This window comes from Heterodontus francisci, chromosome 7 (assembly GCF_036365525.1).
Source record: "Heterodontus francisci isolate sHetFra1 chromosome 7, sHetFra1.hap1, whole genome shotgun sequence".
Lineage (NCBI taxonomy): Eukaryota > Metazoa > Chordata > Chondrichthyes > Heterodontiformes > Heterodontidae > Heterodontus > Heterodontus francisci.
The window spans coordinates 106,503,008-106,521,335 of NC_090377.1; the positions used below are offsets into that span (position 1 = coordinate 106,503,008).

General features: G+C 42.8%; 1 protein-coding gene across 1 annotated transcript in view; it reads left to right on the top strand.

Moving 5' to 3' along the window:
* Positions 1 to 18,328, top strand: part of col6a3 (collagen, type VI, alpha 3) — a 355,278-nt gene that overhangs the window by 231,623 nt on the left and 105,327 nt on the right. The window contains exon 60 of the mRNA XM_068036295.1: positions 15,426 to 16,037. Within this exon, the coding sequence (XP_067892396.1) occupies positions 15,426 to 16,037 (612 nt within the window). The remainder of the gene's footprint in view (positions 1 to 15,425; positions 16,038 to 18,328) is intronic.

The window sequence follows — 18,328 nt, forward strand, 5'->3', positions numbered from 1 at the left end:
AGACTGCACCCCCTTTAAAACTGTCGATTGTATTGTTGAGGACTGACTCAATGCGGTTGTTTTTGATACCTGGTACCTTGTTGATCCATTGAATATTAACGAGCTTAAGGTCTCTGCATGCTAGTAGGCCTGCAATAGCTGGACCTAGTGTATTAATGAGATAAAAGATCTGTGATGGTTGCCGATTGATGTTAGCTGGACTTCAGTGTTATTATACAAATGCAATGAAATGTCGATAAATTATATGCAGTTAACTTAGCTGTGGTTGGTTGTTCCATTGCCTTCCAATGTTGGAGGTACATATCCTTCAGTATCCTTAGGGGAAGAATATTGGCGCTCGATCCAGTGTTAATTTTGGCCCTCAATGTGTGCTTTCCAATCTTCCTAGGACACACAATATTAATGGTTGAAAATGCTTCCAGTCGTGTGATTGCATGTATGGACCTAGTAATGTTTACAATGTGGAACACCTGCTTGCTCTCTTTTGTTGAAACTTGGCCATCATCTTTTTCCATGGTGTCTGATGTGTTGGTGACTTTCTGTTTCCACTCGCCACTACGCCTGGTACATTCTGTGTTGCTGCATATGTTTTCTACTTGGTTGTGGCTTGCGGTGACTTCTTGCCACAGCTTTGGAACTGGGTTTCTTACATTGGTATACCCAATGCCCTTTAATACCACATGCCTTATAGTGATCCTGGCATGCTGGATAGCTTTTTGGAAGATGGCTTGGTTGGTTTAGCCATCTTGGCTACTGTGCCAATAGTTGAAGCCACACCTACTGTTTGCAAATTCTGTTGGCCCGCAAGGATAACTTCTTATTTACACCCGCATTTTAATAAAGCTTCAATGTCAAGACCTTTTGGTTTTTCTAAGAGGTCCTTTTGAAAAGCTTCAATGGGTGTCAATGCTATTACCAGCTCTGCAATTCTTTTAGATAACTCAGCTTCAGAAAAGTTGCAGTCCCTGTCTTTGTCCCTGCAGCGACTGACAAATTGGTCGATTGACTCTTTCGGTTGCTGCCTATATGACATAAATTCCAACCAATGTATCCTGAAATTGACTTTCACATTTAGTTGGTCCTCTATGTGGTCCATATGTTCCTAGGGTCTTTCTGATTGTCTTCCAATAAGCCTGAAGTACTCAGCCTATGAAGTCCTTTGTTTCCGATAGCTATCTTAATTTTAACTGCTTGTTTATCTGGTTCTGACACAGACAAATTAAGGAACCACAGCTCTATTCTTTGCTTGAAAAGTTTGAATTTGGAAAGAATATCCGCTGCTTTCCAATTCATACAGTGGGATTTTACGAACATCTTGCTGACATTCCTGGGATTTTCCATGATTTCCTAGGTAGGAAGAAGATTTCCTGCTTTCCTCCACAGAATGGTTTCAATGTGTTGCAGATCTTGTTGTCTGCAGTACTTTTACTTGCCATGGCCTGTTTCTAAACTCTATGGAACTGTGGGTCTGTTACGCTGTTGCTTCCCTTCGCACAATTTTTCAGGCCCCACCCACGAAGCAGTGTTTTGACACGAATGGCACCACGACACCCCAAATAGCTGTAATGGCCGTGATGGCTTTTTGCAGCCTTTTTAAGCCTGCCATTGAATTGACCTGCACTGGTCCAATCTAAATCGACTGGTTGCACCTCTTTGTTGCCAATCTGGTGGCCCCTTTGTACAATTACTTACTGTTCCCAATGGAGCACTGCCTGATGATTCTGCTTCAAATCTCAGAGCTCTGTTGGCAGCTCGTGCTTCCCTTGCAGACTGTTGGTATATTCCCAAATTGAATCTGATGCTCTCTCAATGTGCCTTATAAGCTCAAAATCCCACTGCTGCCACCATATTATGTTTCCTTCTATCCTTCAAACACAAACTCACTCAAATGCACTCAAATAAGACTGATAAACTATACTGTGAGTTATTTATTCAAAGATTACAGTAGTATATGCACATTGCTGGAGAGCTCTTACTAGTACATCTTGCTTGGTCAACTAGCATATTCTAACTACTGTGTCACGTGACAGACAACATCATATCCTGTTCGATGATGTATACAGATTATGGACATACATAAAGACAGACTACAACATCTATTGTATCATTACTTACCACAACAAGTTATTACATAGTTTTCCCACAATTTTAGGACAGTACAAATGATAGGGGGTGGGGGAGGGGGGTTAATTTGGGGCATAATACCAAACTGCCTGGCCTGCATAACTTTAAGGCTGCTCAGCAAATTGCACTCGAGGGCTGGCACTTCTTTGGTTGGTGTCTTATGTTGTGGCAGCACCATTGGCATATTTCTGTTTATGCTCCCAGGCTTTCTTGGGAGTTCTGTTGGCAGCAACACTAATGATTGGCAAAGGTCCCACTGGGTCTACGATCAGGTGTAGGTTCTATTATGGGCCCAGTCATTATGGACGAGGTGGAAGTGACTTCGCCACTGACTTTTCAGTCGGTGGCCGGCTCCCGTTCGCTTAGGGTAAAATCCTGGCCAGGGTTTCCAGACGCAATAGGGAGGGGGATAAGAAAGGAGGGGGAGTGTCAATTTTGGTCAAAGAAACAATTACAGCTGTGAGAAGGGATGATATGTTGGAAAATTCATCAAATTAGGCCATATAGATTGAGATAAGGAACAAAAAAGGGGCAATCAAACTGCTGGGCGTGTACTATAGACCCCCAAACAGTCAGAGGGAGATAGAAGAGCAGATATGTAGGCAAATCTCTGACAAGTGCAATATCAATATGGCAGTAATAGTAGGGGTTTTTACTACACCAATATTAACTGGGATAGTTTATGAGTGAAAGGAATTGAGGGAGCAGAAATCTTGAGGTGCATTCAGGCGAACTTTTTTGACCAGTATATAGAAAGTCCAACAAGAGAGGGTGCAGTTTTAGACTTAGTTTTAGGAAATGAAGATGGGCAGGTTCAAGGAGTGGCAGTGGGAGAGCATTTTGGTGGTAGTGATCATAATTCAGTCAGTTTTAACATAGTTATGGAAAAGGACAGAGATAGAAAAGGAGTTAGAGTTCTCAATTGGGGCAAGGTCAATTTTACTAAACTGAGGAGTGGTTTAGCGAAAGTGGACTGGAAGCAGCTACTTGAAGGTTAACCAGTGTCAGAGCAGTGGGAGGCATTCAAAGGGGAGATTCAAGGGGTTCAGAGTAAACATGTTCCCACAAAGAAAAAGGGTGGGATGGCCAAATCTACAGCCCCATGGACGTCAAGTAGCTTACAGGGGAAGATTAGGCAGAAAAGGAAAGCTTATGTCCGACACTGAGAACTCAATACTACAGAAAGTCGAGAGGAGTATAGAAAGTGAAAGGGTGAAATCAAAAACGAAATTAGGAAAGCTAAGAGAAAGCATGAAAGAATATTGACAAGCAAAATCAAGGTGAACCCAAAGATGTTTTATCAAAACATTAAGTGTAAGTGGTTAACTAAGGAAAGGGTAGGGCCCATGAAAGACCAAAAAGGTAACCTGTGCACAGGGGCGGACAATGTTGGTATTGTTCTTAATGAATACTTTGCGTCTGTCTTCACAAAAGAGGGGGACGATGCAGATATTGTAGTTAAGGAAGAGAGTTGTGAAGCATTGGATGGGATAAACAGAGGGAGAGAAGTATTAATGGGATCATCATCCTTGAACGTTGATAAATCACCAGGGCTGGATGAAATGTATCCCAGGCTGTTAAAAGAAGCAAGAGAGGAAATAGTGGAAGGTCTGACCATCACTTTCCTGTTATCACTGGATACAGGTATGGGGCCGGAGTATTGGAGGACTGCTAACGTTGTACCTCTGTTTAAAAAGGGGGTGAGGGATAGACTGAATAATTACAGGCCAGTCAGTCTAACCTAATTATTGGGCAAATTATTGAAATCAAGTCTGAGAAACAGGATAAACTGTCACTTAGAAAGGCTCAGATGAATCAAGGACAGTCAGCATGGATTTGTTAAGGGACAGTGGCGCAGTGGTTAGCACCGCAGCCTCACAGCTCCAGCGACCCGGGTTCAATTCTGGGTACTGCCTGTGTGGAGTTTGCAAGTTCTCCCTTTGTCTGCGTGGGTTTCCTCTGGGTGCTCCGGTTTCCTCCCACAGCCAAAAGACTTGCAGGTTGATAGGTAAATTGGCCATTATAAATTGCCCCTAGTATAGGTAGGTGGTAGGGAAATATAGGGACAGGTGAGGATGTGGTCGAAATATGGAATTAGTGTAGCATTAGTATAAATGGGTGGTTAATGGTCGGCACAGACTCGGTGGGCCGAAGGGCCTGTTTCAGTGCTGTATCTCTAAATCTAAAAAATCTAAATCTAAAATCTTGTCTGACCAACTTGATAAATCTTTTGAAGAAGTAACAAGGAAGATTGATGAGGGTAGTTCAGTTGATGTGCTCTACACGGATTTTAACAAGGCTTTTGATAAGGTCCCACAAGGCAGACTGGTTAAAAAAAAATAAAATCCCATGGGATCCAGGGAAATGCAGCAAGGTGGATACAAAATTGGCTCAGTGACAGGAAACAAAGGGTAATTGTTGACAGATGTTTTTGCGACTGGAGGGCTGTTTCCAGTGGCGTTCCGCAGGGCGCAGCACTATGTCCCCTGCTTCTTGTGGTATATATGAACGATTTGGACGTAAATGTAGGGGGCATGATCAAGAAGTTTGCAGACGACACAAAGATTGGTCGTGTGGTAGATAGCGAGGATGATAGCTGTAGACTGGAGGAAGATATTGATGGACAGGTCAGATGGGCATAAAAATGGCAAATAGAATTCAATCTGGAGAAGTGTGAGGTGATGCATTTGGGGAGGTCAAAAAAGGCAAAGGAATACAAGATTAATGGGAAAATACTAAGAAGTGTAGAGGAAGTGAGGGACCTTGGAGTGAATGTCCACAGATCCCTGAAGGTAGCAGGACAGATTGATAAGGTGGTTAAAAAGGCATATGGAATACTTTCCTTTATGAATTGTTACGGCCAGGTGAGAAAGAGGTCTAGGGTTCCTTTTCAGCCTTCGCCTGGTCTTACTGTAACAGGGTTTACTTTTTAAACACACCGTGTTTTCAGCTCACCCTCGGTGAATCCTTTTTCACCGCTTTCCAATTATAAGGCAAAGAAACCAGCACAACAGGTTTTCTCAGGTTTAAAGAAGAAAAGTGAAATTTTATTAAACTTAAACTCGAATTTGGTTAAAGCCTATGGATACACGACATGCCCATTCTAGCATGCACATGCGATACACATATGCAAATAGAGACAGAAAAGCGTAGAAGAAATAAAGTGGAAAATGTTTGAGGCAATATCAGAAGAGTTTCTGCTATGAGTCTTCAAGCTTACTGTAGAGTCCTTGGTTGTAGATGGATCGTGCTTTTCGTTGGGGCCCAGTATTGTTAGCTGTAGGAGACTTTTCTCTCTTGGGGTTCATGTGCCTTCAGTGTATTCAGAGGCCTGTGAGAAAGAGACGGGAGCAGACAGGAGAGATCTTCTCAGTCCAGGAGCAAGCAGCAATTTTTCCCAAACTTTTTGTACAAATTCAAAAAACTCAGGTTGCCCAGCAGATTATTCACGTGACCAGCTGGTTTGACCATGTTCCTTTGTGTATTCGGCCATCTTAGCAGTCAACCTGGAAAGCGAGCTCCCCCACCTTCAATGTCTGGTGATCAAAAGTTCATTATGGGTTTAATATGTCAGGGAATGGCTGCTTTGCCCTTCCAAACACTGTCTTTTGATATGCAAATGCATTTTCCAGCCATGGCTGATCTGTTTTAACAACATACGAACATACGAATTAGGAGCACAAGTAGGCCACTCGGCCCTTTGAGCCTGCTCCTCCATTCAATAAGTTCATAGCTGAACTGTTTACTTCACATTTCCACCTACCCTCAATAACCTTCCACCCCCTTGCTTATCAAGTATCTATCTACCTCTGCCTTAAAAATATTCAAAGACTCAGCTTGCACTGCCTTTTGAGGAAGAGAATTCCAAAGACTCACGACCCTCTGACTGAAAAAAATTCTCCTCATCTGTCTTAAATGGGCGACCCCTTATTTTTAAACAGTGACCCCTAGTTCTAGAATCTCTCACAAGAATCTCTCATCCTTTCCACATCCACCCTGTCAAGACCCCTCAGGATCTTATATGTTTCAATCAAGTCACCTCTTACTCTTCTACATTCCAGTGGTTACAAGCCTAGCTTGTCCAATCTTTCCTCATAAGACAGCCTGCCCATTCCAGGTATTGGTCCAGTAAACCTTCTCTGTACTGCCTCCAATGCATTGACATCCTTCCTTAAATAAGGAGACCAGTACTGTACACAGATGCGGTCTCACCAATGCCCTGTATAGCTGAAGCATAACATCCCTACTTTTGTATTTAATTCTCCTCGCAATAAATGATAACATTCTATTAGCTTTCCTAATTACATGCTGTAACTGCATACGAACCTTTTGTGATTCATGCACTAGGACACCCAGTTCCCTCTGCATCTCAAAGCTCTGCAATCTCTCACCATTTAGATAATGTGCTTCTTTTTTATTCTTCCTACCAAAATGAACAATTTCCCACTTTCCCACATTATACTCCATTTGTCAGGTCTTTGCCCACTCACTTAACCTATCTATATCCCTTTGTAGCCCCCTTATGTCCTTTTCACAAGTTACTTTCCTACCTATCTTTGTGTCATCAGCAAATTTAGCAACCATACTTTCAGTCCCTTCATCTAAGTCATTTATATAAATTGTAAAAAGTTGAGGCCCCAGCACAGATCCCTGTGGCACACCACCTATTACATCTTACCAACCAGAAAATAAGCTATTTATGCCTACTCTCTGTTTCCTGTTAGCTAGCCAATCTTCTATCCATGCCAAAATGTTACCCCCTACACCATGACCTTTTAAATTCTGCAATAACTTTTGATGTGGTACCTTATCAAATGCTTTCTGGAAATCTAAGTACAATACATCCAGCAGTTCCCCTTTATCCACAGCACATGTAACTCTCTCAAAGAACTCCAATAAATTGGTTAAACGTGATTTCCCTTTCACAAAACCATGTTGACTCTGCCTGATTACCTTGAATTTTTCTAAATGCCCTGATATAATGTCTTTAATAATAGCTTCTAATATTTTCCCTAAGACAGCTGTTAAGATAACTAGCCTGTAGTTTCCTGCTTTCTGTCTCTCTCCCTTTTTGAATAAAGCAGTTACATTCGCTATTTTCCAATCTAACGGAACATTCCCCGAATCTGGGGAATTTTGGAAAATTAAAACTAACACATTAACTATTTCACTAGCCACTTCTTTTTAACACTTTAGGATGAAGTCCATTCGGACCCGGGGACTTGTCAGTCCACAGCTCCAACAATTTGTTCAGTACCACTTCCCTGTTGATTGTAATTTCTTGAGTTTCCCGCTTCCTTCCATTTCCTGACTTACACCTAATACTGGGATGTTATTTGTATCCTCAATAGCGAAAACCGATGCAAAATATCTGTTCAATTCATCTGCCATCTCCTTATTATTCGTTATTAATTCCCCAGACTCACTTTCTATAGGACCAACACTCACTTTGTTAACTCTTTTCTTTTTAAAATATCTATAAAAACTCTTACTATCTGTATTTATATTTTTAGCTAGCTTTCTCTCGTACTCTAATATTACCTTCCTTATCAATCTTTTAGTCATTCTTTGCTGTTTATTAGATTCTGTCCAATCTTCTGACCTGCCTCCCATCTTTGCACAATTATAGGCTTTTTCTTTAAGTTTGATACTTTCTTTAACTGTTTTAGTTAATCAGGGATATCAGGTCCCACCCTTGGAATTTTTCTTTCTCGTTGAAATGTATCTATTCTCTGTATTCTGAAATATCCCCTTAAATGTCTGCCACTGCATCTCTATTGACCTATCTCTTAACCTGATTTGCCAGTTCACTTTAGCTAGCTCTGCTTTCATGCCCTCATAATTGCCCTTATTTAAGTTTAAAATGCTAGTCTTGGACCCACTCTTCCCTCCCTCAAACTGAATGTAAAATTCAATCATATTATGATCGCCGCTACCTAGGGGTGCCTTAACTATGAGGTCATTAATTAATCCTATCTCATGGCACAATACCAGGTCTAGTATAGCCTGCTCTCTGGTTGGCTTCAGAATGTATTGTTCCAAGAAATTATCCCAAAAACATTCTATGTACTTCTCTTCTAGGCTACTTCTGCCCATCAGATTTTTCTAGTCTATATGTAGGTTAAAATCCCCCATAATTATCGCTGTACATTTCTGACAAGCTGCCATTATTTCTTCCTTTATGCCACATCCTACAGTGTGGTTACTGTTAGGTGGCCTGTACACCACTCCCACAAGTGACTTCTTGCCTTTATGATTTCTCATCTCTACCCAAACTGCTTCACATCCTGGTTCCTGAACTTAGGTCATCCCTCTCTATTGCACTAATACCATCATTAATTAACAGAGCTACCCCTCCACCTTTTTCCAACTTCCTGCCCTTCCTAAATGACATGTACCCTTCAATATTCAGGTCCCAATCTATGTTGTCCTGCAGCCATGTCTCTGTAATCGCTATCAGATCGTAATTATTTATTTCCATTTGCTCTCTCAGTTCATCTGTTTTGTTTCGAATGCTACGTGCATTCAGATACAGAGCCTTTAGTTTTGTCCTTTTATTATTTTTGTAACTTCTAGCCTTATCTGTTGATTTATTCTTAGATTTGTATGCTCTGTCCCTTCCTGTCACAGTCTGTTTATCATTTCCCATATTAATACCTTTCGCTCTTGCCTTGTCTCCACTCCTTGATTTACCATATCTTCCCAAATTTGATCCCTTGCCCCAACTATTCAGTTCAAAACCCTCTCTACTTCCCTTGTTATGTGGCTGTCTAGACCACTGGCCACAGCATGGTTCAGGTGTAGACCGTCCCAACGGTACAGCTACCACTTTCCCCAGTACTGGTGCCAGTGCCCCATGAACCGGAACCCACTTCTACCACACTAGTCTTTGAGCTATGCATTCATTTCTCTAATCTTATTTTCCCGATTCCCATTTGCTCGTGGCTCAGGTAATAATTCAGAGATTATTAACCTCTGATGTTCTGCTTCTTAATTTGGTGCCTAGTTCTTCATACTGACTATGCAGAACCTCTTTCCTTGTCCTGCCTATGTCGTTGTTACCTACATAGGCCATGACAACTGGCTCCTCCCCCTCCCACTGTAAGTTCCTCTCCAGCCCTGAGCAGATGTCCTGAACCCTGGCACTGGGCAGGCAACACAGCCATCTGGACTCTCGCTCTTTGCAGCAGGGAACAGTGTCAATCCCCCTAACTATACTGTCCCCTACTACCATTACATTCCTTTTTTCTTCATCTCCTTGAATGACTTCCTGTACCATGGTGCCATGGTCAGGTTGCTCATCCACCCTTCAGCCCCCACTCTCATCGAAACAAGCTGAAAGAACCTCAAACCTGTTGGACAATCGCAAAGGCTGAGGATCCCGCACTCCTGCCCTCTAGGTCCCTGTACCTGCCTCAGCTTAGCCACACTCTCGTATCCCTGACCATTGACCAAATCAGAAGACTCTATCCTAAGGGGTGTGACCACCTCCTGGTACAAAATGTCCAGGTAACTTTCCCCCTCCCTGATGTGTTACAGCGTCTGCAGCTCAGACTCCAGTTCAATGACTCTGAGCCGAAGCTGTTCGAGCCACAAACACTTACTGCAGACGTGTTTGCCCTGGATCACACTGGCATCCAGGAGCTCCCACATGCTGCAGCTGCGACACATCACATGTCCTGCTATCCTTCATGTGTTTTAGTTAACTACTTCATTATTTTATTCAATTATTTATTTAATATTCCTTTTTAAATATATTTTATTAAGCTTACCACTAGTTCCTTTACGATTTTAAATGTTAGGATCAGAATGGACCTTAATCACTTACCAGATACTTACCAAACAGGTATCTTCTTCCCAAACCAATCACCTACCTGTTAGCCTGTGATGTTTGATGCTATGTTTGGTTTAAATTAAATTAATTTGAAAGCTTATCTGTCTACTCACCCTGGTGGCTCTCTGTTTCCCTGCTCTCACTGTTGATTGTGACGTCACCCTGATGTCACTTTTCGATTTTTTTTTTCCCTGCTCCACTCCTGATGCTCCTGCCGTGCTCCTCTCTCTCTCTCTCCGCTCCCGCCGTGCTCCTCTATCTCTCTACTCCCGCAGTGCTCCTCTCTCTCTCTATCCACTTCCGCAGTGCTCCTCTCTCTCTCTCCGCTCCTGCCATGCTCCTCTCTCTTTTTCTGTTCCCACAATGCTCCTCTCTCTCCCTCCGTTCCCATCGTGCTCCTCTCTCTCCCTTCATTCCTGTCATGCTCCTCTCTCTCTCTTCATTCCCGTTGTGCTCCTCTCTCTTCTCTGCTCCTGCCATGCTCCTTTCTCTCCGCTCCCACTGTGCTCTCCTCTCTCTCTTCGCTCCTGCCATGATTCTCTCTCTCTCTCTCCGCTCCCGCCGTGCTCCTCTCTCTCTCTGATCCCGCCGTGCTCCTCTCTCTCTCTCCGCTCCCGCCGTGCTCCCCTCTCTCTCTCCGCACCTGCCGTGCTCCTCTCTCTGCTCCCACCATGCTCCTCTCTCTCTCTCCGCACCTGCCGTGCTCCTCTCTCTCTCTCTGCTCCCGCCGTGCTCCTCTCGCTCTGTCTCTGTCTCTGTCTCTGGTCTCCGACTCTGGGCTTTTGGCGCACTTTTTATACCTCCAGTCCTGCTGTGCTCCTCTCTCTTTCGCTCTGTCTCTGTCTCTGGTTCTTTCTTCACTCTAGTAGCAGTTTAAAATCAATGTTCATGACAAAATTAATGTGCATCATTCTTGGCAGGTGGGTGTCTAGTATGACAGAACCGAGGTATAGAATATAAGAGCAGGGAGGTTATGCTGGAACTGTATAACTCATTGGTTAGGCCACAACTTGAGTACTGTGTGCAGTTCTGGTCACCTCATTACAGAAAGGATGTAATTGCACTAGTGAGGGTACAGAGGACATTTACAAGGATGTTGCCAGGACTGGAAAAATGCAGCTATGAGGAAAGATTGGATAGGCTGGGGTTGTTCTCCTTGGATCAGAGAAGGCTGAGAGGAGATCTGACTGAAATGTACAAAATTGTGCGGGGCCTGGGTAGAGTGGAGGTGAAGGGCCTATTTACCTTAGCAGAGAGGTCAGTGACTAGGGGGCATAGATTTAAAGTGGTAGAAATATTAGAGGGGAGATGAGGAAAAACTTTTTTCACACAGAGGGTGATGGGGTCTGCAGCTCACTGCCTGAAAGGGCAGTTGAGGCAGAAACCCTCAACTCATTCAAAAGGAGTCTGGCTATGCACCTCAAGTGCAGGGCTATGGACGAAATGCCGGAAGGTGTGATTAGACTGGGTGGATCGTTTTTCGGCTGGCACAGACACACTGGGGCAAGTGCCCTCTTTCTGCGTAGTAAACTTTCTATGATTCTGTTCTATGATACCACTAGTCACAACTTGCCAATTTGAGTGCATACCCATTATCTCTACTCTCTCTCTCCTATCTCCTTCCCAAATCCCTACCCATGATAATAGGTCGCCTCCAATTCCATTTGCTTCCATTTACCCTATCAGCCCCTTGTGTCATGTTGTGTCCAATGTTTAGAACATTTTAAACATTAGTGAATAAGGACAGATTTTAAAAACAAATGTTTTGAGGGCTGAGGGACCAACAATGTTTTGTCAGGACAGGGGTGATAGTGGAGTGAAACTCGGTACTAAATCAGATGCCATACTTTAGTTACCTCCAGATTCAGCTATTCCACTGTTCTCCTGGCTGACCTCCCTTCTTCCATCCTCCATAAACTTCAGTTCATCCAAAACTTTGCTGCTTATATTTTATCTTTTACCAATCCTGTTCACTCATCACTGTAATGCTCGCTGACCTATATTGTCTCGTGGTCCAACAAATCCTCCAAGTTAAAATTCTCATCCTCATTTTCTAATACCTTCATGACAGCACCCCTGTAATCCCCTCCAGCCCTACACTCCTGGGATATCTGCGTTGCTCCAATTCTGATCTCTTGCGCACCCTAATTTCCTTTACCCCTCTATTGGTGGCTGTGCCTTCACTTTTCTTGGCCTGAAGCTTTGGGAATTTCCTCCCAAAAGCTCTCTGTCCTCCTTTAAGAAGCTTCTTAAAACCTACCTCCTCGACCAGCCATTTGGTCACCTGTTCTAGTATCTCCCTATGTATCTCGGTGTCAAATTCTGCACGTTAACATTCCTGTGAAGCACCTTGGAACATTTTACTACGTACAAAGTGCTATACAAAATGCATGTTGTTGAAGTAGTAAAAGATTTGATGAGAAGCAATTCATTTTGGAATCAGGTCTGGAGGTAACAAACGTTTTCAGTCACAGTGGATGAGAAACGGGTGGTGGAAGGTAAATGTTATGGTGGTGAAAGTATGCAGTAAGCTTCCTGTATAATCATTACATTTCAAAATAAACAAATCTGTGTCTCTCACAAACAGAGGTCAAGTTTTGCAGAATGAAAGAATATTTGTTACAAGTTCTCACAGTGCTGTCCACCAATGAGAGCAGACATTTTGCTGTTTTTTCTACAATATTAGAATTAGAACATTACAGCGCAGTACAGGCCCTTCGGCCCTCGATGTTGCGCCGACCTGTGAAACCATCTGACCTACACTATTCCATTTTCATCCATATGTCTATCCAATGACCACTTAAATGCCCTTAAAGTTGGCGAGTCTACTACTGTTGCAGGCAGGGCGTTCCACGCCCCTACTACTCTCTGAGTAAAGAAACTACCTCTAACATCTGTCCTACATCTATCACCCTTCAACTTAAAGCTATGTCCCCTCGTGTTTGCCATCACCATCCGAGGAAAAAGACTCTCACTATCCACCCTATCCAACCCTCTGATTATCTTATATGTCTCTATTAAGTCACCTCTCCTCCTCCTTCTCTCCAACGAAAACAACCTCAAGTCCCTCAGCCTTTCCTCGTAAGACCTTCCCTCCATACCAGGCAACATCCTAGTAAATCTCCTCTGCACCCTTTCCATAGCTTCCACATCCTTCCTATAATGCGGTGACCAGAACTGCACGCAATACTCCAGGTGCGGTCTCACCAGAGTTTTGTACAGCTGCAGCATGACCTTGTGGCTCCGAAACTCGATCCCCCTACTAATAAAAGCTAACACACCATATGCCTTCTTAACAGCCCTATTAACCTGGGTAGCATCCTTCAGGGATTTATGCACCTGGACACCAAGATCTCTCTGTTCATCTACACTACCAAGAATCTTCCCATTAGCCCAGTACTCTGCATTCCTGTTACTCCTTCCAAAGTGAATCACCTCGCACTTTTCCGCATTAAACTCCATTTGTCATCTCTCAGCCCAGCTCTGCAGCCTATCTATGTCCCTCTGTACCCTACAACATCCTTCGGCACTATCCACAACTCCACCGACCTTAGTGTCATCCGCAAATTTACTAACCCACCCTTCTACACCCTCTTACAGGTCATTTATAAAAATGACAAACAGCAGTGGCCCCAAAACAGATCCTTGCGGTACACCACTAGTAACTAAACTCCAGGATGAACATTTGCCATCAACCAACACCCTCTGTCTTCTTTCAGCTAGCCAATTTCTGATCCAAAGCTCTAAATCACCTTCAACCCCATACTTCCGTATTTTCTGCAATAGCCTACCGTGGGGAACCTTATCAAACGCCTTACTGAAATCCATATACACCACATCCACTGCTTTACCCTCATCCACCTGTTTGGTCACCTTCTCGAAAAACTCAATAAGGTTTGTGAGGCACGACCTACCCGTCACAAAACCGTGCTGACTATCGCTAATGAACTTATTCTTTTCAAGATGATTATAAATCCTGTCTCTTATAACCTTTTCCAACATTTTACCCACAACCGAAGTAAGGCTCACAGGTCTATAATTACCAGGGCTGTCTCTACTCCCCTTCTTGAACAAGGGGACAATATTTGCTATCCTCCAGTCTTCCGGCACTATTCCTGTCGACAATGATGACATAAAGATCAAGGACAAAGGCTCTGCAATCTCCTCCCTAGCTTCCCAGAGAATCCTAGGATAAATCCCATCTGGCCCAGGGGACTTATCTATTTTCACACTTTCCAAAATTGATAACACCTCCTCCTTGTGAACCTCAATCCCATCTAGCCTAGTAGCCTGAATCTCAGTATTCTCCTCGGCAACATTTTCTTTCTCTACTGTAAATACTGACGCAAAATATTCATTTAACACTTCCCCTACCTCCTCTGATTCCACACACAACTTCCCTCTACTATCCTTGATTGGCCCTAATCTAACTCTAGTCATTCTTTTATTCCTGATATACCTATAGAAAGCCTTAGGGTTTTCCCTGATCCTATCCGCCAATGACTTCTCGTGTCCTCTCCTTGCTCTTCTTAGCTCTCCCTTTAGATCCTTCCTGGCTAGCTTGTAACTCTCAAGCGCCCTAACTGAGCCTTCACGTCTCATCCTAACATAAGCATTCTTCTTCCTCTTGACAAGCGCTTCAACTTCTTTAGCAAACCACGGCTCCCTTGCTCGACAACTTCCTCCCTGCCTCACAGGTACATACTTATCAAGGACACGCAGTAGCTGCTCCTTGAATAAGCTCCACATTTCGATTGTTCCCATCCCCTGCAGTTTCCTTCCCCATCCTATGCATCCTAAATCTTGCCTAATCGCATCATAATTTCCTTTCCCCCAGCTATAATTTTTGCCCTGCGGTATATACCTGTCCCTGCCCATCGCTAAGGTAAACCTAACCGAATTGTGGTCACTATCACCAAAGTGCTCACCTACATCTAAATCTAACACCTGGCCGGGTTCATTACCCATTACCAAATCCAATGTGGCATCGCCCCTGGTTGGCCTGTCTACATAAAAAAATAATTCACTATTCAATACAAAGCATGTACTCAATCCTAAGGATCCCCAAACATGTACTAATGGCTTATTCATACAGATAACATTTTAAACATAATCCATTGCAAAAATGTTGCACTCCTCTCCTTGGGAGAGAAACGTTTACCATTCTACAAACTAAGAACGAGGACTCTTGCCCATGCCTGCTTCCATTCGCCCTTGCTTCAGACCCAAATAATAACCAGTGTGATAGCCACTCATGTACCATGCTATTAGCATGCTTCCTAAAGCTTCATCATCCTCATCAGTTGAATCAGGACCCATTGGAGGTGGAGGGGGAATTAACGGTGGTCCTGCTGGAATCGTTGGTAACCATCCAGGTAGGAAAGGTGGCGGACCATGAAACTTTGCATCAGGAAAACCAAATATCTCGTGATTTCGCTGTGAATCACAATTCTTTCATTTTTTTCAGCTGCACCACAAGAAAGGGATAGAAGAGACATTGTGTTCCTGATCGACGGATCAGTTGGGAATGTTAATTTTATTCACATCCGTGATTTCATCACCAAGTTAATTGAGAACTTGGACGTTGGAAGTGATGGAGTGCAAGTAGCTGTGGCACAGTACAGCGATGATGTAAAAACAGAATGTTATCTAAACAGTTACCCAACAAAAGCTGATCTTGTATCTCACGTGAAAGGGCTCAAAGTGAAAGGTGGCAGAACGGTTAACACGGGGGCAGCACTGCACTATGTTCTGAGAAATCACTTCACCCAATCTGCAGGAAGTAGGAAAGAGGAAGGTGTTCCCCAGATACTGATGCTGCTCACTGGTGGAAGGTCCAGAGATGAGATCAAATCGTCTGCAGATGCCCTTAAGCGAGCTGCTGTAATGACCTTTTCTGTAGGAGCCAGGAAAGCAGATCCAGCACAGTTAAAAGAAATTTCAAGTGACCCCAGTTTGGTCTTCAGTGTAAAGGAATTCCGCTCTCTGCGAGATATACAGGATCAGGTGATGACACCACTATCAGTATTGCCTGCTTTACAACAAACTACTGAAGAGCCAACTGTTGCCATGAAACAAGGTACTTCAATTAATTTTCCTGTGCACTTATTATTGCCTTGGTAGCAATATTAAAACTTTAAAAAATTCATACAAGATTACTTGATGCTTAATAATTCAAAAGAATCTTCTTTTTTAATGCAGATATAAAGCGTGCAATTAACTTTCCTGTATGCACTTATTATTGCCTTGGTAGCAATGTTAATGCACTTAAAAAATTTTCATACTTGATGCTTAATAATTCAGAAGAATCTGCTATATGTTTTCAAGCAGTTATAAAGCGTGCAATTGATTTCCAGAACCAAGTTGAATGAAGCCTTTGCTTGCTCTCTCATTGGTACTGATCATTGAGTCTGTCACATTGGTCATTTTAATATTGCTCCTCCTATTATTTTCACACTTTTCGAAAATCATTAGCGGCTCTGCTGTTCAACCTAATCCTATTTTTGGCCTCTTAGAATTAGTGCTCATTTCCTGCATTACCGACCTGTCAACTGGCATGGTGTTCAGAACTCATAGATCTGTACACTCAGACCATAAAGAGCCGTTCAGTTGTTGAACAGTCAAAGTGCGTTCAGCCTTTAGTATTTTAGGGAGTTGATCTATGTAATCATAATAGCTGAGCAGTGCATTGGGACCTTTACACAATTTTGCTACTTAAGTTGCAGGTCACTTGTTCAACAGCACTTCTCATCAATACTTCAAACATCTGGGCAGCATTTATTCACAATTTAGGGTTGAAAACAGACCTACAATACATCATGTGATATTCCCTGCTAATTTAGTATTCATTCAATTCTACTGACTATTTGGTGATCTGTCCAAATTAAATATAACTGAATTCACTGAGTTAACCGATATGAACTGCATATGTAAAGGGGGTTTGAATCACTGCTCTTTTTTAACTGAAATGAAAAGGAAGCATTTTGAATGCCTAAAGGTCACTATTTCGGAAAAAGATACAGCTAAGTGACGGGGGAGCTCGAGAACATCATTGTGACAGAAGAAATCCAGCAGCTGAATTTTTGAAAAATTTGGAAATTATCTTATCCTTTACAGAACTACCAAAACACAGAAGCAGTAAGAAATAAAAACAGAAAATGCTGGGAATACTTGTCAGGTAGTATCTGGGGAAAGAGAAACACAGTTAACATTTCAGCTCTGCGACCTTTCATCAGATCTGGAAATGTTACTGATATAACAGGTTTTTAAGCAAGTGTTGGGGAGAAAAGAACGACAGGGCAGGTCTTTGATAGGGTGGATAGCAGGAATAATTACATTGCAAAAGGGATGATAGTGCGAGGCAAAAGGGGTGGGAGTCAATGTTGAGAAGCAGCATCAGACCTGCAATTTAACCACTGAGTCGTCGGAATTACTGCACAGAAGGAGGCCACTCAGCCTATTGCACCTGTAAAGGTGCTAGATCATTAACTTAAGCTTTATACTCTAATTCTATTTCCTTGCCTTTACACCAAATCCTTTTTATATTCTTCCTTTTTGAATACTTATCCCATTTTCCTTTAAATAATGTTACTCTTAATCTCATTAGTTACTTGCACTAAAGCATTTGCTTCAGCGAAAGCAATCATAAGTTCCTTAGAGGCAATGACAGGAGAAACTTAATGGGGAATAAGGAAATGACAGTTATTTGTCATCTATCTTCATAGTAGAAGACACAAAAAACATAACGGAAGTAATGGGGAACCAGACATTGAGGGCTTAAACTCATAAATATAATGAATATATTTATAAACAGTCTAAGAAAAAGTACTGGAGGAATTAATGAAATCCCCAGACCTGATGGCCTATATCCTGGAGTTTTAAAAAAGATGGCTGCAGTGATAGTGGATGCACTTCAGAATTGCCTAGATTTTAGAGTGACCCCATGAATTGAAAAGGAGCAAATGTAATTGCTGGAGCTCAGGATTTTCTGGGCCTGCTGGAGTCACTGCAGAGCATCAGGGAGGATGAAAGTTTTCTAGATCGTATGTTCTAGGAGGTCGTCACCTCACAGGCAGTGACAGTTTGGATTCGTAGTTGGGTGACCGTCTGGAAGAGGCAGGAGTTACAGGAGTCATTGGGGTGTGCGCCACTCTCAAACTGGTACTCAGTATTGGACACTGCTGAGAGTGACGCCAACTTGAAGGAGTGCAGTCCAGACCATGCTACCAATGGACGAGGGACTGCACAGGAGGGAACAGCAAAGAGTGAGAAATGCAGTTGTTATAGGAGATTCCATAGTTAGGAGGACAGTCAGGCATTCTGTAGCCGTCATCGTGAGTCCCACATGGTGTGTTGTTTTCATGGTGCCAG